A 22,933-nucleotide genomic window follows, 5' to 3' on the forward strand; every position below is an offset into this window, starting at 1 on the left:
CTTGGGTATGTCTTTATCAGCAGTATGAAAATGGACTAATACACTAGGCTTATGAAGTGGATCTTACCTGGAACCACTCACTAGCTATTAGATTATCATCTTGTCTAATGAAGTAATGTGATTCCATTTGTTCAACAAAAATTAATGAGTCTCTATAATATGTAGGACATGATACTAGGGGACATAGCAGGAATCAAAATGACATGAATATCTGTCCTTCTGCAGCCAGTGCTGTAACACCAGAAGAGGCCAGGTTAGTTCTTTGTAATTTCCATTCTCACCAGTATTTTCATGACCTGGCTATGCTATAGAGTATCATTTTCCCTGCTAGATTATATTTATTCCTGTGTTTTTTTTCAAAAGCCAAAGGGTGAAAGTAAGAACAGTAGCTGGTCATGATTATAAATTCTGCCCAATGTCCTGTTAAGCTTAGGTTATTTTAGGTCTCTTTTGTGTAATTAGTAGTTTTAGTCACAAAATATAATATCTTTGCTTTTGTCAAATGTTTTTTCTACCGACATGCACACCATTCTCAGACTTTTTTTCTGGTATCTCTTTCTCTGACCACCCATTCGATGTTAGAAGTTTCTAGGAATCTGTCCTTGACTCTCTTCTGGGTTCACACGGTCCCTTGGAGGTATTCATGACCTTACCCCATTGCCATCTTTAAACCAATCACTCCAAAATTCATACCTAGATCTCAATCATCTTTCTTGGATTCCCAGCATATATTTCTTATTCTCGATTGGATTTTGCTAATAGAATATAACAATGAGCAAGTCACATTATGTTAACAAAATTTGTTTTTTTCATGCCTCCAATTTGGTTCTTTTCCTATATGAAATGTAAGTTAAGGATATCACCATTTGGCTAGTTCAAACTCTGGATGCCATCCTGGAATCCTTCGTCTTCCTAACCTCTTGCATGTACTTAGTGCACATGTTCTGTTGAATCTGCCTCTTCAATGCCTCTTGTATGCATCCCTTTCCCCCATTCTCCCTATCACTCCCTTAGCTGGGGATCTCTAGCTTTGACTATTATACCAGCATCTTCACTGTTTTCCCTACTTCTGGTATTGCCCTTCTACAAGCTGTCCTTTACTGATATAAAAACTGTGATCTTTATGAATACAAATTTCATTACCTTACCTCTTGATTTCAGAGCCTTCAGTGATTTTCTTAATGTCTACAGTTTTTTTGAGACACGATCTTGCTCTGTTGCGTAAAGTGCAGTGGCAAAATCATAGCTCACTCTAGCCTCTGACTTCCTGGGTTCAAGTGATCCTCCTGCCTCAGCTAGTTGAGTAGCTGGGACCGTAGGTGCACACCACAATGTCTGGCTAATTTTTTAATGTTTTGTACAGATGAGTTCTATGTTGCCCAGGCTGATCTGGAACTCCTGAGCTCAAGTGATTCTCCGTTTTCAACCTCCCAAAGTGCCGGGATGACATGAGTGAGCGAGCGACACCGCTTGGCCTACAGAAAGAATTCCAAGCTCCTTATCAGAGTGTATGGCGTTCTTCACAATTTAAGTTGTTTACAATATTCGACGCTTATAATCTGCCATGCTTTATTTTCTTTATGATTCCAAATTCTCTAATCCTTCTAGAGGACTCATCGTTTCTTTACCACATGGCAGTTCTTCTCCATGTCCTTGTAGGCCTGTTGTCTGCCAAACCAACATCCTTAAAGATAGCTTGTTTCATGTCCTGTGGGAGGCATCCTTTGATTTTTCTAAGCTAAATTTCAGCTTCTGTCTTTCTCATAACGTTTTAGACATTGCATCATATTTTTTATAATTGTTTACTAATTCATCTACCCTCAGGGGATGATAAGATATGTGAGGGTAGGAATCCTCCTTATGCCTCTAACATTGAGTTGAAGGGTCAGCATATTTTTTCTGTGAAGGGTCAAATAGTAAATATTTTTGGCTTTCTATACCTTGTTGTGACTTATTGTGACCTCTTGCCATTGTAGCATGAAAACAGTCATAGGCAAAACATAAATGAATAGGTATGTTTGTGTGTTTCAATAAAGCTTTATTGACAAAAACAGGAGGCAGGCTGAGTGTGGCCTGTGGGCCATACTCTTCCAACCCCTGATTTTGTTCAGGCCTAGAATATAGCAGGCACTCATTTGAGACTTCCTGAAGGAATTCATAGGTAGAATTTTAAGTTACCAAACATTTTCACAAATATAAATTCATTTGACTTATTTCACACATGAACAAAAGGGATGGCTACAGACTTTGAAAGATTTTCTCAATATTGTACAGTTTCTAAGGGCTGAGGCTGGGACTTGAGACTTTATCTTCTGATTCCAAATTCTTTCCATAGGTTAAAGGTCTAATGAAAAGAATTTGGAATCAGAAGATATAGTCTCTGATTCTCCACTATGAGTAGAGAATGGGGGGGGGGGCGCAACTTAAAAATTTTACCTCTCATGAGAGAAATACCCTCATGCAGTTGGCTATCACTTAATAGGGACAACAACAATAGATGGGACAGTAGCAACTTTAGGTTATGTTGTTTCCCATTTTTCAGTGGTAAATGTTTCCATTCAAATGTTAAATCTAAAGATCTAAATCAATAATTTCACTCCCGTCTTAAATATATCCCACAGCCTTCCTCTACAATGAAGAGGCACTGCTGGAAGGATCATTGAACCTTAGTCCTCAGCTGACAAACCTTATAAATCCCATGCCAAGATGTCTCCTAAGTAGATGACATTTTAATGATTACTACAGGGAGTTAGGAACTATTGCTTCACCCTCGTGATCGGAGTAATTAATTTTCTTAACTACCAGGCCAAATTTTGCCAGGAGAGTCCAGTTGAGAAATTTTAGGACCATAGGAAGTACATTAGCTCTTCAAAGTGATTAGAGTGCCATTTCAAATACACAAGCAAAGGAGCTAGGAAGCTTCTGGCTTATTTCAAACAACTTGCAACCCCTGTCCCACAGGAAAGGAAAAAAAAAAAAAAGAGAGTAAAAGAAAATAACAATTTGTACAGGTTCCTCATTTTCCAGTAAAAATACCCATGTTCTGCAAGTCTTTGGATATCAGGTATTGTGGTTGGGTGAAAGACCAAAGTGTACAGAAAAAGAATGGAGTGCCAGAAGACAGCACAGAAAAACATGACCCTGCTCGAAAGCAGAGCAGAGCTGAGCATGCAGAGGCCTGGATTGGAGGCAGAGAGCATCACCAGGCATGGCCCCCGATGACCAGAGAGAATGGTGATGGCTGTGGGCTTAGAAGTTCATTCTTTAGCCATATCTAATTTCTCCCCACCAAAATGTCAGAAATACCTACAGTGCCATTTTAAAGGCAGGGTGGATGAATTAGTTTGCCTCCATTGTTTTCTGATACAACACATATTTCTGGGTCATTATCATTTCAGTTGCCTCTGAGATACTTTTGTAGCATATTTTATTTAATATCCGTGAAGACCACAGAGAAGCTTTAAATATCGGTTTACTTTCACAAAACAGCCTCAGCTCAACAGTTTCTACTTTCAACGAGGCATTTAATTGGCATGTGTCCATGAGATTTGTCTATTCAGCCATATCATTTTTTCACCTTGGAATTCTATGAACAGCTGGACAACTTTCTAACAGTCAATGCAAAAGGGAAGATTTTAACTTTCCTTTCAACCTATTTTACAAAGTACAAGTCTCCTATAATAAAGTCTATTTGCACCTAAAATCTGTGGCAAATATATTCTTCTAAAGCTATTTTAAAAAATCAACAAATGACATTACTTCCTAAGTCATTATTAAAAGTCACCCATTTATAAGACACTTGGATTTTCTCTGAGTAATGTGTACATGCATAATGTGTATGTGAAAGTTCTTTTGAGTCCTTACCCCACTCACAAATTTGAGATTGTTTTGGCTTCCAAAATGCATGCCACAAAGGAAATCTGGTGAACTAGTTTACATTTAGCTCTGTGGAAAGATTTTATTTATTTTCTAAAATTTCCATAATTCTCATGTATTGTTTTTATCATGGAAATGAAAATGTGGAAAAAGACTTCAGCCATATCTAGAATACTTAGCTAATAGTAATGACAGCAAAGTTCTAGTCCTTCCAAAGGGTAGCACCAGGTCTAGGTGGATATGTAATTGATAAGACTCTAGATGGATAGGTAGCTGATAGGATTCTAGGTGAATAAGTAGTCGATAGGATTCTAGGAGTGTTTATAGTGGTGATAGCAGGACAGAATATGTCCTGCTGGCTTCAAGATCTCTTACCAGGCTTTCACAAAGCTGGTTTTCTGTTTGTCTTGGCAGGAAATTCTGACCATGAAAATCACTCTGATAAGTTATACAACAAAGAAAGAGAACTAGAAGTCTCTCTAGGAGACAGCTGCAACAGAGGAGGCTCTCATAACAGGCATAGGAAAACCTGTGCCTATTTCCAATCTCATATGCCTGCCCCAGAGGCAGGCAGACTAGATGATCACATAGCAAACTATCACTTGGAAGGTGAAGAGTTGGAACTAAGACCATGGGACAATATGCCAGCCAGGATGACAGGGAGTCTGAGACAAAAAAGAGTTGTGATTGGGTATGAGGATGGCGGTGTGATGCAGCTTGTCAAACATGTGAAATAGTCTTTCTGGGACTCTGGGAAACTCATTGAGTCAGGCCACTAAGGAAACTCAAGTTTTAGAAAAAGATGCTGAGGGTGGGATAAAGAATTTTCTGGAAGCCAGGAAATTTAGCAGTAATTTAGCCTGTACTGCCTTGGTAATTCTTCCTATATTTATTTCATAAATAATTATATTTCCCTCATTATAAAAATACTGTAATCTATGCAATATAGTAATACATGTAGAAATAATACATTGATGTAAAATGTTTATTTAGTACTTATGTGCTAAGCACTATGCAGAACTCTTCGAAAGCATTCTTTACTTCTCACTACAGAAATAAGTTCTATTATAATCTCCCTTAGATGACAAAATGGAAGCTTAGAATTGAATAACTTGGCCAAGGTTACAGCTTCAGTAAGCAGCAGAGCCAAGACTTGGATTTAGGTCAGCCTAACTCCAAATCCTGATTTCTTTTTCTCCTTAACCTCAGTGTTTCCTCCTATACCATTGTTAGGGGAGAAAAAGGAACACAGGAGCAAAACTTTCACAATCCAACAATTCAAAGAAAGAAATATTAACATTTTAGTAAATATTTTTTATAGTCTTTTCTACATTCACAACTTTTTTCACATATTTATAATTATGCTCTATTTGTATGCAGAAGACTATCTCTGATTTTATTTAACATTTAACACAGCATTTGTGCAAGTGAAAGCAAAAAGAAAAACATGAACTACACTTTACTAAGCCAACATGATATATCCTGTTCTATACAACCCTCCCCATCACTGAATGCTTACCTTGTTTCCAAAGTTTCACCATTGCAAACTGTGCCGTCACAGACAATTTTATCTGCATAAACTTTTTCACTCTTTATGATTGCTTTTAAAGGTATGAAACTTTGAAAGGTCTGCATTCTTGAGATACATTTACGGGTTTTCCGATAGGCTGGCTGTACATCCCAACAGGCAGCATATAGAGGGCTTAATTAATATACACCTGCCAAAATGGGATTCACCCTATTTCATTAGTTTTCTACAACCTCATCTTCTTTCTCATGGCTGTTTTTGGAAAATAGAGAAAAGGATGCCCCTCTAAATAATATCTCCTTTTGTAAAAATAATGCTGTCAGGGGGACAATTTTCACAAGAACTCATCATTGAAATCTCAGACAAGCCTCTGTGGCCGACTGGATATGGGAGACACAGAAATGAGACAAATGAAAATTGTGTGGGCTTTTTCTTTGAAAAATCTCAAGATTTTGGCCATTTCCTTCCTTTTGACGTCTATCACTCCAATCCAATCGCAACTCCTCTGGGGCCTCCTGGGTTCTCTCCTCTTTCCATCTCTTTCATCCTATACTCCACTTTCAGATGCCTCTTACATAAACACTGAGCACATCATGCAATTTTCTGGTTCATAAAAGGTTAATGATTCCCTGGTTCTTATCTAACTTCTTTACTGACTCTGAACCACCACCTACTACCCATCAGCAAGTAAACCATCTTTCTAGGTCCTCCCTCCCATTAACTTCATCTTCACTCTGCCTCTCTGCCTTGCCAAAGAAGCAGGCTATAGGAAAATGGATTTGACATTTGTATATTATGGAGACAGTTTTGCCATTTATATGATGATTCAGAAAGTACCAGAGGACCTTCCAGGGCCTATCACTGTAATGTCAATTTGTGAAAATGGCTATTAATAAGGGTTTCTGGCTGACAGCATCTTGGATGATAGCTTATTCCGAATGCTTGGTCTTAAGTTATGATAGCAGAAGTATAGAACTTGACCTTGAGTTTGATTAAGAATGAAGACTCTAGACTCTGAGATTAGTCAGCCTGTGCAGCCATTGTGCAACCTTATGCTTGATATAATCACAGTCCTTTAAAAATTCTGGCTTTTGTGAATAGGGTTTACATGCACCTTCTAGTCCAACTGTGCTGCATTAAGTTTTCCCAGTTGTTAGCTGATCTGCTTTGAGGAGTGCGTTTAACTCAGAGATCTGCAAAAATGTAGTGCTTTTCTGTTGACTGTAGAGTATGTAGGTTAAGTGGAATTTTTGGCACTTCATTACATTCCCTGACCCTCACTAAACAAACTTCAAAATATATATAAATTTGCAACAATTTGGAATAAACACTACATACAAGTGTTGACGATAGATTTTCTGAAGAACTACCAAATTCATCAAGACTAAGGAAAACATTCTAATGATTCTTTCAAACACAAATATATTTAAATTCCTGTTAAACAATCTTCTTATTTAGTCTTCTCTGGCTTTGATGACATGCCACAATTGGCTGTTTATCAAAAACTTAGCAAAAAAAAAAATGCTTAACAAGATATAATTGTGTGTACACACTTGTGCATAATTAAACCCAGTTTATAAATTGGTACAGGGTGAAATATTGTCATACCACCCAAGAAACATTGGTGGCTAGCAAATAACACTTCTTCCCATGTATAATAATGAGTCTTAAAATGTGAATACTGTAAAGTAATATAATAATCTAATCTTAAATCTTAATTTTAAACATCTATTTCCATCACTATTGAACTAAATGAAAGTTCTAACAAGATTAGGAAATTAACTTAGATATAAAAAACAGGATCAGGCATTAATTGTTAAAACTGGGATTATGTGGCCTAGACATGGACCATAGTCATCCTTTGAAGATTTTTAACTAGATAGATTCTCTTCTGTGTGTTTTATTTATTTTCTTTGAAGGAGGATTTAGCTGACTCTTAGTTTCTTTATTTTATAGCTGTTCCTTCAGTTGAAAAAAAAAGGGAATAATTGGGACAGAGTAATGGATATTTCTCAAGAACTCTAAGACTAGGTATTGCATAGCATTAAAGGGTATACTTTTCCATTTGTTTTATGACTTTGTCCAGTTAAAGTTACTGAGATAAGCAATCCAGTATTTACTTGTAACTTGAAACCCCTTTCATGGTGTCTGGATCCTAAGGGAAAAGAATTAACATTTGAGGAATGCTTACCTTGTGCCAGGCATTTTATATGCATTATCTCATTTAATTCTCATAACCACGAGATATGGTTGATAGTATTTAATCCTATTTTACTTGCCTGAGATCATAATGGGAGTAAAGTATAGAGCAAGGATTTGACTCGAGGTCTCTCTTTGTATTTCTTTAAAGCCCAAGATCCCTTCACTAAACCGCATTGGATTTCCCACTGTAGCCAGTATGTGGAAGTGAGAAGAAGGAACACTCTAATAGTAAGAGATTTTCTGAACTTTAAAATAAAGTTCCCCTTTGAGAGTAAAATAAGACAGAAAATGATATGATGAGTCGATTAAAACATGTTCCCTAATGCAATGAACTGTTTTAGCAAGTTAGGGACTGTGTATATCATGAAATACTATGACATCATTTGAAAGAATAAGTCTTTTAATGAAATAGAAGTCTGTATATGAGTTGCAAAATAGTTGTATAATGATATGTGCAATATGATGTACTTTAACGTAAGACACAACCACACACACACGTTTGCATGTGCTTAGGAACAGGTCAGGAAGGATACGTACAAAAATATTAGTTACTTCTGTTCAGCAGGCTAAGTGTCTGGTAGGCAGATTTCATTTTTTAGGGTAAATGCATCACTGTTTCTTAATTTTGGGGGGTGCAATTGCATGTATTACATTCGCAATTAGAAATCATGTAATGGATTAGTTGAACAATCTGTAGGAATGACTCATCCCAAATTATGAGTGATTGAGGTGTTTAAGGAGATTTAACCTCGCAAAAGCAAAACTGCTCTATCTATTTGAAACACTATCAGGCTTCACTATTACTATGCATATATCATGAAAGCTAAAACCTCATCACTTCTGTTGCACTCTGCCTTGTCTGAAGAAGGTGTTAACAGAAGGCAAATGAGTAACAGTCATTTTAGACTTAACATGTCCAGAACAGAGCTCTCAAACCTGCTTTTCCTACTGAACTTGTTCCTCCCCCAGTTTTACCCATTTCTGCAGCACTACGGTTTCTTCACTTGGCCCAAGTTGAAACCCAAAGTTACACACTTGATTTCTCCCTTCCTTTCCCCACGGTATTCCAATCAGCAAGTCCAGCCTGATCCATCTCCACAATATCTCTACCCATTTCTCTCTGAGGGCTCCGCTCAGGCCACCGATACCTTTTACCTGGACTACTGTGGTTGTCTGCCATTAGGTCTTCCTGTCTTCACATTTGGAAGCACTCTCTGCTCAGCAGCCAGAGCAATTTTTTACACTCCATCAATGTAGTATTTTTCAGTAGTTCTTCCTCATATTTAGAATGGAATCTAAATACCTCACTGTGAACCACAGAACCTATGTGATCTGATGCTCGTGTGATGTTTGGGACTTCAGCTCCTGACCCCATCCTGCCTCCACGGTAGGCCCTAGCAGTTCTGGTTTAATTTCTGCTTTTCAAATACTTCAAGCTCTTAGAGGTCTCTAGGGCTTTACATTTGCCTTTCTTCTTCCTGGAAGACTCCTCTCTTAGCTATTTACATGGATAGCACATTATCAATCTGAGCCAACATTTTACAGATGAGGAAATTTGATGCAGAGAGTTTAAATAACTTGTTTGTGGCCATAGCACTTGATACTTGTTGGGGCTGAGTTTTGAATCCATGTCTGAATCATTTCATGTTCTTTTTATTATGTTAGAAAACAAAGTCAAGTGACCCATCTCAGGGTCCAGGCGATGGTTCTGACAACCAGCAGACATATACTTGTTGAAAAGGCCTTGAAAAATAAGCTATTTCAGAAATTCCTTTTGTAGATTCTCCTTCCTATTCCTAGCACCTTCTCCAGCTTCTGCAGAAAGACCTAGGTCAGCTACAAGGGAAAATATGAGGTGGACTCATTTGGAAACACTTGCCTTAGAGATCTGAAATTAAATATTGCCCATTTAGGAAATGACTATCAAGTGACACATCCAGAAACCTGTACAACTTACTTAGTTAGATGTCCAAAGAGCACTTTCATGGTATCACGATTTGGTGGAGGGAGTTTTTGTACAAGAGACTTTACAGCTTCAATTCTTGTGTTGTTGTCTTGCTTTTCTGAAAATAAAAAAATAAATATTAAGAAGGAAGGTTGGTGGAAAAAAAAAAACGAGATTTCATAGTTACAGATACATGAGAAGATTTTCTTGGGCAAAATTTGGACTAAGACTAGCAAACAAGAGTCCTAGTCAGTAGCCAAAGGTAATAGGTGGACTCAACCTGGTTATTGAGGAGTTCCTTTTTGACTCTGAATTTGACTGTGGCAGGCCTTTTGGGAGGCCATGTATGAGCTGATGTAGCTTTTAGCATTTGTACATTTTTCCTTTCTGCTTTGAATGTAGATGGAATGGCTGTACTGTGAGATAACCTTCACATGAAAACAACAACAATGTGACTTTGACATTGCCTTCCTTATCTTAACATTTGGTTTTCTTAAATGCCCTGTTTTACAAGGTGTGGTAGGGCAAATAAGGGCCTTCCAAAGATGTCCGTGTCTGAACCCATGGAATGTGTGACTGTTCACCTCACATGGCAAAAGGGATTTTGCAGATATGATAAGTTAGAGATTTTGAGACGGGGAGATTTTTCTGGATTATCTGAATGGGCCCAGTGGAATCACAAAGATCCTTATTAGGGAGAAACAGGAGGATGAGAGTCAGAGAGAAAAGGTGATGTGACTTCTCACGTGACAATGGGAGCAGCGTGAGGGGTGGCTGTCTGAGGAATTGCTACAGTCTCCAAAAGCTGGGAAAGGCAAGGAGACAGAGTCACTAGGGGGACCGCAGGCCTACCAACCTCTTGCTTTTGGCTCAGTGAAACTGATTTTAGACTTCCACCCTCCAGGACTGTAAGAGGATAAGTTTGTGTTTTAAGCTTGTGTTAGTGTTACAGCAGCAATGGGAAACTAAACAACAACATATAGCGTCATTTGATTACAAATATTCTATCACTGCTTGATTTCGTAAAAGGGCAAAAAATTTTTTAAGAATTATTTCCATGTTATCCCTTTTTCCTTACACATTTGTTTTTCTTTAAGAGAGTGTAAAAAAATAAAAAAAATTGAAATAGCATATTGCCTGGTCATACACATTTTGTAAAATAGGAAGTTGTTCAAAACTGTATACCACATAGATTGCATTCTCTCACTGTGTTTTGTTTATGGATGGAAAAGTAAAAATTGATTTACTTAGTACACAAGAGAATTCATCTTTCCATAGTTTTACCCAGGGCCTTCCCATCTAGAGGTGTAATTATTTATTAAACTTAGACACCTCATGCACTTTCCTTTCTATACTTTAGGTATCTTTCCTTTCTATAACTTCTAGCATAGAGCTCCTGATGATTCTAAACAGTCTGCAGCTGGAAAACAAGATATAAAAAAGAATAATATGTAAGGCCAACATCCACCCAGTAACCATTGTCTTCTTCCCTAGCAAGACAACCCCACTGTTGAGAGGATGGTAATAAACGCAGCTGGCCTGGAGCTAGAGTCACCATTAGACCAAGTCTGGCCAGTGAGACTGATGTCACAGTGTTGGTCAGGACTTCTGGGAGGGCGTGTATGAGCTGATTTAGCTTTTAGCCTTTGTATCTTCTCTCCTTTCTGCTTCTTTGAATATAGACAGAGTGGCTGTACTGTGATCTAATCTGGAGAACTGAAGCTCTGTGGGGCAGAATACACAGGTAGAAAGAGCTTTCTTGAATCTGTGGAGTAGTCAGACCAGTCCTGTACTTCCTGCCTCTGGGTTTCTTTTGTATTTTTTGAAATGGGATTTTGCTCTGTTGCACAGGCTGAAGTGCAGTGGTGTGAACACAGCTCACTGCAGTCTCAACTCCTGGGCTCAAGCTATCCTCCTGCTTCAGCCTCCTGAGTAGCTCAGACTATGGGTGCATGCCACTGTGCCCAGCTAATTTGATTTTGTATAGAAAAAGGGTCTCACTATGTTTCCCAGGCAGGTCTTGAACTCCTGGGCTCAAGCAATCATTCTGCCTTGGCTTCCCTAAGTGCTGGAATTACAGGCATAAGCCACCACGCCTGGCCCTCTGGGTTTCTTTGGCATAAGAAAAGAAGCCCTTGTGTACTGACACCCTTGAGGATGGATCTCTGATATTAAGGCCAAACACAGTTCATAATAATACGGTGTACTTACAAAAGTCTAATTCACTAGGTATATAAACTTTATGACAGTCAAATAAGAAAGAGTTAGTTTAGACACTGGCAGCTTCTTTAATATGTTGTTGCAAAAGAAATTTTTTAATAAGGAATTATAGGAAAATATCCTGCAGAAGATGGTATTTGGCTAAAGTCGGATGGGGGCAGTCTTCCTAGTGGAACTCTGCTTGGAAGCTTTTATTTTTCCTCCTAAAACCACAAAGGCCTATAAATAATGCCTCCCACAGTCAAAGCTTTCAAAATTGCAGTTATTCTTAGAAGAGTTCCAACATAATATGGCTTGGACAACTGCAAATGAAAGAAACAAAGGGGAATGAGAAAAAGAAATAAAAGAAAGTTACAACATCATAGCCTACACCAGACCTCATCTTTTCTGCCAAATAGTAAAAAGCTCTCTTGGAGCTTAATGATGGTCAGAAAATGTGATACTTCACAAGATCACTTGGATCTTATGAAATATCATAAACCAGAAAAAATGTACAACAAGTTAATAAAGATGAGAGTGAAATTGGTATAGTATGCCCAGGCCAGTGCTATTAGGGATGCTTGAATGCCTTGTATCTATTTGAAGCTAAGACCATACAACAATAATTGTACACACACACACACACACACATACTCACACACACACACACATACACACATATGTATACACACACTACATATATACACACACATATATATTCAAGAGGTAGATGCATTCTGTACAGTTTGGCATGATGCCAGTGGTGCAGTTTACCTGAGGATCTGGTGAACTACTAGGTGCAAGCAATCAATATGTTACTGGGAAGGGGACGAGGGGAGAGAGGGAGAAGACACCTTTCTAATTTCACTGAAATCTCTGACTATAGCAATAATCAGGTTAATGTCAGACTCTCCAAAAAAAGGACCAGTTAACATTGAGGGCTACAGAAGTAACAGCTACAAATTCAGCTTGACAGGCAAGAAGAGGGGAGTAGTCTTGTTGTCTCTAACCAGCAAACTTTACTCATAGGGAACCGATGATCCAGTCAGGGTGGGGTTAGAAGAGATTGGCCATTGCTTCATGGGAGGGAGTTGATTTGCAAGGACACTTCCATGGTGTTTGGGCAGGAATTAAGACATAATCAAGTCTGTTAAGCCAACACTCCTGTGTTCTGTTGCATTTAGAATATTCTACTTACAAAACACTTTGCATGGTATTTCTACTGAACGAGTACTTGTCAAATTTCCCCATTAAATAGGGAATTTTTAAAGCTAGGCAATTTTTACACAGGCATGTGGTGGGTTAAATGAAGGAAGAATTAGTGAGTGAGCTAATGAAAGTTGTGAATATGAATTGGAATACTTGGACCTTGGTTTGAATTCTGTAATGGCTTTTGTTTAGCTGTGTGGTCTTGGACAAGTTTCTTACTCTCTTTGAATAAGATCTAAAATGGTAGTTTTGTTGAATAAACAAGATAGTATGTAATGTACCAAGCACAATTACAAGTAAAACAAAGTACTCTATCATCTTCACTTTCCCCTGCGTTGCTCTCACCTTTTTTGAGGCCCACTTCACTGGGTCTGGTTCACCTTATAATTCCAGCAGTTAGCATACTATCTGGTTGCAAAGACTTTCAAAATGTAGTTCCTAATTCTTGAACTGAGTTGGTGGCCGATTGGTGAAAATACAATTGCTATGGTAGCCCAACATGACACAACAACCTAAATACTGTGTGATAGGCTGAGAAATTGATGGTCTGATTGGTGAGCAGGTTAGTTATGTAGATGTATCCCTGTGAAAATTACATGTTGGTTTCCAAGTTTGCCTATAAGGAACATTCTAAGTGAAGAATATTTTATAGAAATATTTTTCTTTTTCCACTTTCACACATTCTTGAGGAATCAGACAATTGGATATTGGTGCATCCATATTTGTGGCCAAGTTATACTTAAGTTCTAAATGGGGAACTGTATCATGGCTTAGAGAGAGCTGAAATATTAAGGAGGAACAATTTATTTTTCTTACAGCATAATCAGAACAAAATCTTCTGAAAAGGTTATAGTAAAGCAGTGTTTTTTCATGCAAATCAATACCACACCCACTCTTCCATAGCTTGTAAAATCAGGAAATAACACAAACACTTCTAAGTGGAGGAACATCTAAAAATACAATTGGATACATTAAAATCGAAATGACACCTTTTCAGATCTGGTTTATTGATGTGTCATATTAGGAATTGGAATCAACACACATAATACAGGAGTGGTTAATGAGCTAAGATTCATACACAGCTTACTAAAGATGTGTCAACTGTCTTCAATTGATTCAGTGAGCATCTGAAAGACAGCATTTTCTATTAATATTTCTCCCTCAGCATATGGTTTTCTCATTATTATGAAGTATTTAGAGTTCTGAGAAGACTTTGAGATATCTACAACTTTTTACATTATGACTGGTGGGAGGAGGAAGGAAATTTTTGTACTTAGAGAATTAGAGAATCTCTTAGGTAAACTGTATATGAAGAGACTTACACAAAATCTTTCCAGAAGCAATGAACTCCATAATTCTTTCCCTCTTTCATTTGCATTTAACTCCTACCCTCATTCTATTATGATTTATTTTTGCATCTATTCCATGTAAAACCTCCATTTTAGTTCTCCATCCATATCGAAATAGCCTCTTCAGTCTCTAAGCTGTGAACCCACAATTGCACCACCACTTTTTGTAGTGCTTCGTTTTTGCCATCCAACAGCGATTCTAAACTGTTACTAATACCCGCTCCTCACCAACCTATCCCCATCTTCTCAAACTACATCAAATTCATTGTTGAAAATGAGCTTCAAAAATGAATCCACGCTATTTAGAGAGGTAACATCGATGTGATGTGAGATAGCCTTTAAGTTATAAGAATGTGACTTTATACTTTTCCCCACATTCATGGTTTTGAGGGCAGATTTTTCAAAATATGGTTTATGATAGTTATACTTGCATACATCTGCATGAAATGTTGTTACTAAAGCACATTTACAGCCCAGTGCCTTTTAGAAAAGAGGTAACACTGTATATGATGACGGAAAAAGTTCTGTACGGTGAAGAACCTTGGATCTGATGTCCCTGGACACTTTTCTGTCCTTATCATTCAGGCCTTTATTATTCTTATAGCTTCATGTTAGATCATGTTTAAAAATAAATTCTGCTTTGTTATATACGTTCACTCAAAGGAAGGAAAGAGCAAATTATCCCAGTAATCAATGTATAGGGAGTACTATTCATCTCATTTGCCTACAATTCTTAAAGGACAACTATATTTCCTTGTTTAAAGAGGTCAGTAGTACCACAGCTGTTCTGCTTCCGAAAGTTATTCTGAAATGTTTAATGCACCATGTATGAAAAACATGGTAGTCCCTATATGTCACAGCAGTTCTCCGGTTTCTATTCAATTTATACTTTTTGGACTGTGGCCATTTCCGAATTTAGTTAGAGACTGTGCTTGCTTACAGGAGGAAGGAGTATCTTCAGAGAACAGTTTATTTGTTTCAGCATGCCTTACAATTGGATACAAACCTCTGAGGATACTCTTTTTAATGACAAAACTTGAGTTGCCCATTGAGGAGTCATCCCAGGGATGATAACAATTGCTTGATAAATGTCTTTGAGTAACTTAGAGTTGCTTTAGGGGGAGATGTTCTGGGGGCAAATTCAAATCTCACAAATAGATACAAATATACACATGCTTCAAACTCACATCATATATAAGGGAATTGGCATATTCAGTGACATACTACTTCTCAGGAGTCTAGAAAAAATGGGGTTAGAATTTTTGCTATGCTGTATGATTTTGGGCAAGTTGCTTGAACTATTGATGCTTCTAGTTTGTATTTCTTTCTTTCTTTCTTTTTTTTTTTTAAAAGATAGGGTCTGTCCCTGTTGTCACCCAGGCTGGAGTGCAGTGGCATGATCTCAGCTCACTGCAGCCTCTGCCTTCCAGGTTCAAGGAATCCTCCCACCTCAGCCTCCCAAGTAGCTGGGGCTACAGGTGTGCACTGCCATGCCCAGCTAATTTTTGTATTTTTTGTAAAGATGGGGTTTCACTGTGTTGCTTAGTCTGATCTTGAACCTCTGGGATCAAGCAAGCCACCCACCTCAGCCTTCCAAAATGTTGGGATAACAGGTGTGAGCCACTGTGTCCAGCTTAAGTAACTTTTAACAAAGGATATTGCTTTGTTACAAGCAATTTTAGGATGATAACATTGAAAATACAGAAAAATTGTACATCTTATTGGGCTTTTGTAGAATTAAATATTTCAATGCACATAAATGTAGATACAGTAAGTGATCATTTAAGTAAGTCTCCTGTAAGTCCTCTTTCCTTAAAACATTTTTCTTTTTCATTGTCCTTTCTATCATCTCTGATACATAACTGTTCTTCGTTCAAGGTTGTTTCTGAAATCAAATGAAGTGATACTTTTCACCATTTAGTATGCTTTCTTAAAAGTAGGAACAGGGCACATTATGTTATAGCTTTGTAAATATATAGAATGCTGTCAATTCTCAGAAGATTTGTTTAAAATTCCTAAGTAGTTATAGTATATCATAGATAGAAGTGTCATTGCATCATAAACAAGGAACAACCACCATCTTGAGCATAGCCTGTAGTTGGCAATTTGCAAGTTTTCAAGGCTCTGTGCCTTTACCCCTAAACCCCAGAAAAGCCATATTTATATTTAACTAAAAGGAAGGCACAGTATCAATGTCTCAATGTCAGATACATTGTAAGTTTGGCTTTTGATATTGATAAACTATGTCAAAACAGTTCAACCTGCCAAGAGAGGTACATTACTTGCAGGAAAGACCAAGCAGGAACTGAATCTATCTGACTCAAGTAAGACATTTATTTATCCAGGGAGGATCGCCTGACACTTGGAACTGATCACCTCTCTTCTACACCAGATTTCCTTGTATTCACAGTTTCTCCTTCCAGGAGATATTCATGTTTTGGCTGTTTTTTTTTTTTTTTTTTTTTTTTTTTTGAATAAATAAGCCCTTTTAGGAAGAATTTTAAAAATGAGAACAACTTTTATAGTCAGTAACTGTCAGTATCAAAAAAATACTCTGGCTACTTTATTGGCATAAGTCCATGGATTTGTTAAATGAGGGAAGCTTCAGCTCACTGGCCCCTTTAGCACTGTTTCTAGAACTATTTCTGGTCGTGGTCCAGAAGGAACTAGACCATGTGGAACGTGCTGTTAGAAGGAGTGTGAAGAACAATCTTGTTATGGGTAATCTCTGTTTCCTTCCACCTCTATTCCTGCTCTTGGGCAATAAACAATTATGAAACTATTAAACATAAATGTATAATTGCTTAAATAATTAAGAAATTAAATATAAACCTATATATGGCTGAAGAAAACCATATTTATTCAGGCCCATGTACAACCTGTGACAGATACAAAGTTGGTCACTATCTTTTCATTTTACAATCCGGAGGGGCAGATAAAATACAAAATGTCATAATAGATGTTTAAATACAAGACATGTCATAATACAGGTGTCAGTGAAGTTTATGTCTTTCTTCTGACTGAAGGGATCATCTGAGATAACTGTTAAACTCAAAAAGCTTCTGAGATGTTACTCATTCCAAAATAATTCAGAAATGCAATTGATACAAATCAACGAGTGTAAAATTCTATATAATCAATTTCTGGAAGTCTTCAAAATTATTATGCTTAACTTCTTGATCCATTCACAAATACATTCAGGAAAGTAATAATATCTTTTCTTGTGTAACTGTATCTATGTTATTCTAGTGACTTTTGATGCATTGTGATCTCACATTGTGATGCATCAAAAGTCACTAGAATAACATAGATACAGTTACACAAGAAAATGTTTCTGTAATGTTTGGAAAATGTATTCAAGCTTTAGTCTTTAAGTAACTTTTTTTTTTTTTATATTTAGATGGGGTCTGTCCCTGTCACCAGGCTGGAGTGCAGTGGCATGATCTCAGCTTGCTGCAGCCTCTGCCTTCCAGGTTCAAGGAATCCTCCCACCTTAGCCTCCCAAGTAGTTGGGACTACAGGCATGCACCGCCATGCCCAGCTAATTTTTGTATTTTTTGTAAAGATGGGGTTTCACTATGTTGCCCAGTCTGATCTTGAATCCCTGGGCCCAAGTGATCCACCCACCTCAGCCTTCGAAAGTGTTGGGATAACAGGTGTGAGCCACTGTGTCCAGCTTAAGTAACTTTTAATAAAGGGCATGGCTTTGTTACTATCAATTTTAAGATAACCTTTCCCCAGACTCACCAATCTGAAACTGGCTCTTAAACCAAACTTGTATGCCTCAGTTTTGCAGTGATGCCTCTATTTGTTTGAACTGAAGAGTAAGGCAGCGGCTGACAATCCAGCAGCAATCTTCACAGGGAAAGCATGATCCTATTGTCTTTCCTAGAATTTCTTGCTCTTTAAAGTAATTTTGGAGGTGTCATGGTGGCCAAGTACATTTCTGTAACTTCCAATGACACTAATTCATCCTTAGGCGATAATCTGTGCTGAGAAAATAAAGCTTACTGGTTTATTTCTCTGAACTTCTCTAATTCGGTTTTCCTGTGAAGATTTTCTTGAAACTATATTTATTCATTTATATCTGGTTTTACAAGCTTTTTCTTATTAAAAACATCTTTACTATTTTGAGTCATTTGACATCTTTTTCATCATAAGCCAGTAATTCATTTCAAATACTCAAGTAGCTATTTATATTAAGCATTATCTTTGTACATTTTCATAAGGGTGGAAATCCTACAAATACTTTTTGAGGTTTGAAGTTTTTAATGTGTGTTTTTCCATTGGTAGACAAATTAAATCTTTAAGGGATTTGAAAAACTCACTTGAAAACAACTAGGATCTATACCATAATTAGAAAAAATGTGAACTAAGAAATACTTTTTTTTGTCTTTGGGTTAAATTTTTTTTTTTAAAGAAAGCATATTAAACTTTATCCATAACCATTCATTTTGAACAAAAGACCTCTGAAGAGATAATGGTTAGTATAGTAAACCATCCGGCCAGTTCATTTGTAATGGCCACACCATGACCCTGAGAGCAGAGAGAGTTATTAATTAAACAAACATCAAAATCCTTTAAAAAACGGGTTATAAAATAATTGTATCATTCAGCTTTTTTTTTTAATTGTGAGACTATTATAAAAGAAGAAAAACAGGCAACATGTGGCAACTTTAGTCAGCATTTCTGAACTGGGAATGATAAACACCTCTGCCTGGTTCTGGCATTTATCAGGACTGAGATATTATTACCACATAGAGTCACAGCATGGTTACTGTTATCATCAGAAAAAAGAGCCAGCTAATCTTAATGGTTTGTAAAGCCGTTACCTGCACTGGTCTGACATTTATCATGATCATTTTACCACATGGGTCCTACATAGCAAAGGTCTTTTATCTAGAAGGGACATCACTATGAATTATTATTTGCAGCTAGGTAGAAAATTGTATGTTGTAGATACCTTTTCTCATTATAAATCACATAGTCACATTTCACCATTTCCCCCAGAAAGCTGCTGAGCCTAGATTTTTTTGCCACAGCTTGTATTCTTCTCCCGTACCCCTTTCTTTTTATAGTTTCTTGAAAATATTAGCCATTTTTAAATTCTCACCTTTAATTTTTGAAGAACCACATATATGGTAGATGTAAATATGAATATACTTTCATTATAGTTAAGAAACTTTCCTGTACATTTTGTAAAAAGCCTACACAGTACTTTAGAAATTGAAGCTGATAAACTATCTACTTAAAAAAAAAAATATTCTCTCTTCTGACATGGTGGCCAGACTTTCTCTGTTCTTGACCTTGTCAATAGAATATTTACCAGTAGACCAGACAAAATTTCTCATGCTTGATTTGAAATACTCAAAACAGGCCATTTCTTGCCTGAAATCCTTAGCTTGGAAATACGTTCTGATGAGAAGTAAACCAGTTTTATTTTGTTAGTGAGTTCTTTCAGACTCAGTCTTAGTAAGTTATAATGGAGTAGAAGGTTCCTCCAACACATTTGTTTTATAAGATGCTTAGATTCTATCCCTAACTGTCAATGTTCTAATGACATACATTAACACATAGTATGGAAGAAATAAAGACACGAAAAGGTCTGATGTTTTAAAACCATGGGTTCAAGTCAGTAAAATGAAATGCATTAATTTGACAATGGAAAATTACAGTGCAAAGCCCAAGTTGTTTACCATGAAGAAAAAATGAACAAATCCTCTCTTTTAAAAAGATTGAGACAACTAATCTTCTGAAAGAGATATTTATATATTTTCTTCTTTCTCAAGTGTTCCATTAGGAATAAACAAGCCAGAAATTCTGTACTTTTATAATGAAGAGGGAGTAGAATTCTTTGCCATTTTTTCATTTAGAAAGAAATGTGCAAGAAGAATGTGACAATTTAAGCAAATCAAGATTGTTTCAAATGTATCACAAGCGGGACTTTGTGGGATATTTTATACTAGCACGTGAAGCAAACAGTAAATTTGAAAGGAGGATTTTCTCAATGGTCTAGTTCTGATGTGTTTTCCCATTGCTTTGTGTGTTTAAAAGAGGTTTGGATGTGGTGTTTAATATTGCTTCGACTCTTTTGCAAATGAGTTCTGGAAAAATATTCGCACATGAAGGAACGCTGGTGTGCTGCATTGCTGACAGCAGCTGGGGGGATATGAATGAAGAAACCAGATTCTCGAATCTGGATTTAGCAAGAATAAACACCTATCATTTCATTTAAAAAACTATCATTTTAAATATTTACAGGAAACAACAGTAGACCCCTCTCCCTTTGAAGAAGTCCAGTATTTTTCTCAAATGGCTTCATTCTTAAAAGGGGGAACAATAACAACTTTAACCTGAAGTACGGTAATTTGCAGTGACGTGTGTTAGTCTGCCTACCTTGCAACATTTGGTTCCATATAATCTTTTGTATTATTACAAGTTTCCTCCAAAGGAAACAGTGTCTGTTGCAGAGACTTGTGAAATATAAGCCCATAAATTTGGAGGCCAAGGGGAGGAGGTCATTTGTGAAATTAACCTGTACTTCTGCTGCTCAAAAGGAGTTGCACACAGTTTGGTGCGGTATTCTAAAATTTCTTTGTAAAATGGTGGCCTAATACTCCATCATACTGCTTTACCCGTCACATGAAGGGCTACACTGGTTTAAAACAAACAAACAAAAACAGCAAGCAACAAACAAGCCCCTTCATTCTTTTTCATTTCAGAATGACTCTTTTGTTTTAGTTTAACACCCTCTTGCCATTACTGTCCCCCAAATACTGTAACCTGGGAGCATTTACAATAATTAGTGAGGGGCTTTGCTGCCTGGGTTTTTCTCCTTTTCTGGGGAACTGGGTGAATTGCTGAGTGCTAATGAAAGTCGGAGACTTCTAGCAGTAGTTGAGCCAGGCACAGCGCCGGCAGACGCTTTAAGCTTCCCACTGTGCAGCAGTGCAAGCTTCCCCACTGTTATGTTTACCATAGTTTTAATGTCTGTGAAAAAATTCCTGATGCAACTGAATTATGTTATGCCCTTTTGTTTATCTAACCCTACCCTCCCTGCCTCAGTTTAGCCGATTCCTGTCGCCTCTCCCTATTACAGAAAGCTCCTCCTCAACTTTGTAACCATCTTACTACTGCAATTTTTGCCATGAGAGCCTACCTGGTTTGCAGCCTTGCCTGCAAAGCCTATCCAGAAGTTTCGCACAGATTACACACACCCCCTGCTCTACTTCTCTCACCTAACAGCAGACTTCCATCCTCTTCTCCACTGCATTTTAATTTCATTGGAGGTAATATTAAAACACCAAATTCCATCATCTGGCACTGGCAATAACAGCTTAAATTGCAAATGCACTTGATGAAGTGCGCTGTGTCTTTAAAAAAAACCTATAGAAAGACCTCAAACTCTCACTGCCAACTAAGATGAAAACAGCCAATCTGCAATGGGAGTTGCCCTTTTCTTAAAAACGGTTATCACTAAGAAAATGACCATTCCATTATATTGTAAATTGGTGAATTCACCAAGTGTGATGTACAGTGAAATTATTAATGAATATTCATACAACTCTTTCAATCCATTAACAAGACTTAAGACAATGAGGATGCAACTCATTCCCATTTAGATAGTATGTGTTGGGGGGTGGGGAATTAACAGGAAAAACGGTACTTGAAAAAGTTGAACTTTCATGTATCAAACTCCAGGTGCCAGTTTGAGGAGAATAACCAATAATAGCCATTTTTTACATATTTGATGGGACTGATTATGCAATGTGCAACTCTAAATGGCTTATAGCACATTGTAGCATGGTTCCATCCCATTGGCTACAGTAGGGTGCAGGCAGATGGATGACAGTGACAGGGAGAGAAGTGCTTTTGCTTAGCCGTGCGTTAAGATGCCATCCAGAAGCTCTGTGCACTGCAGACACTTCATTAGGATGCCAGGATAATGGTAAACTACCACTCAGAGTGACACCCCATTTCCTGCTTACTGAGCGCTCCAACCTCGGCAGATGTCAACAATCTCACAGTGCTACAGAGCAGACCTAACTTTCCAGCCACTTTGACTCCAATTTTTTCCTCCTAACAGTGCCATACATTATGTGCAATATGTAATGGCAAACACCTCCCCGAAAACAAAATCTGCACAATTCGTTATGACCGGAATGCTTCATTTTCCCCCCCTTCTTTTAAAAGATGAGGGACTGTGAGTTGGGCAAGAGAATGTGTCCATCCACTATCCTAACCTCAACATTGCTTGCTATAATTTCATTTGCTAATCAGTTCAAAGTGTTAATTGTGTGATGAACTCTGAATAATAGCAGTTAAACTCTGATCATGGGGGATATGACTGTTTATTTTAATTAATGTCCGTTCCAAAGGTAAGAGCTTTGGGAATTCTTTTGTTAAAGATTTGAGACTCGGTTTTGGTATGGTTTGTAGCTGTCTGCCAAAAAAAGGCTGACTTGAGCATCTGGATGGTATTTTCTCTGCAAATGTATAACTTGAGACCATTCGCACACCTCCTTACCAGCAAGTCAAGCCAAGAGAAACTTTTTTTTTGTATGATGTAAAATCCAAAATTCTTTTTATAAAGAACCAAGGTGTGGTTTAGATAGTGAAAAAAAA

General features: G+C 37.4%; 1 protein-coding gene across 1 annotated transcript in view; it reads right to left on the bottom strand.

Moving 5' to 3' along the window:
- The window catches only part of ARHGAP15 (Rho GTPase activating protein 15), a 645,891-nt gene that overhangs the window by 59,729 nt on the left and 563,229 nt on the right, over positions 1 to 22,933 (bottom strand). Inside the window, exon 13 of the mRNA XM_003921995.3 lies at positions 9,564 to 9,669. Coding sequence (XP_003922044.1) covers positions 9,564 to 9,669 — 106 coding nt within the window. The remainder of the gene's footprint in view (positions 1 to 9,563; positions 9,670 to 22,933) is intronic.

This window comes from Saimiri boliviensis, chromosome 5 (assembly GCF_048565385.1).
Source record: "Saimiri boliviensis isolate mSaiBol1 chromosome 5, mSaiBol1.pri, whole genome shotgun sequence".
NCBI classification, from domain to species: domain Eukaryota; kingdom Metazoa; phylum Chordata; class Mammalia; order Primates; family Cebidae; genus Saimiri; species Saimiri boliviensis.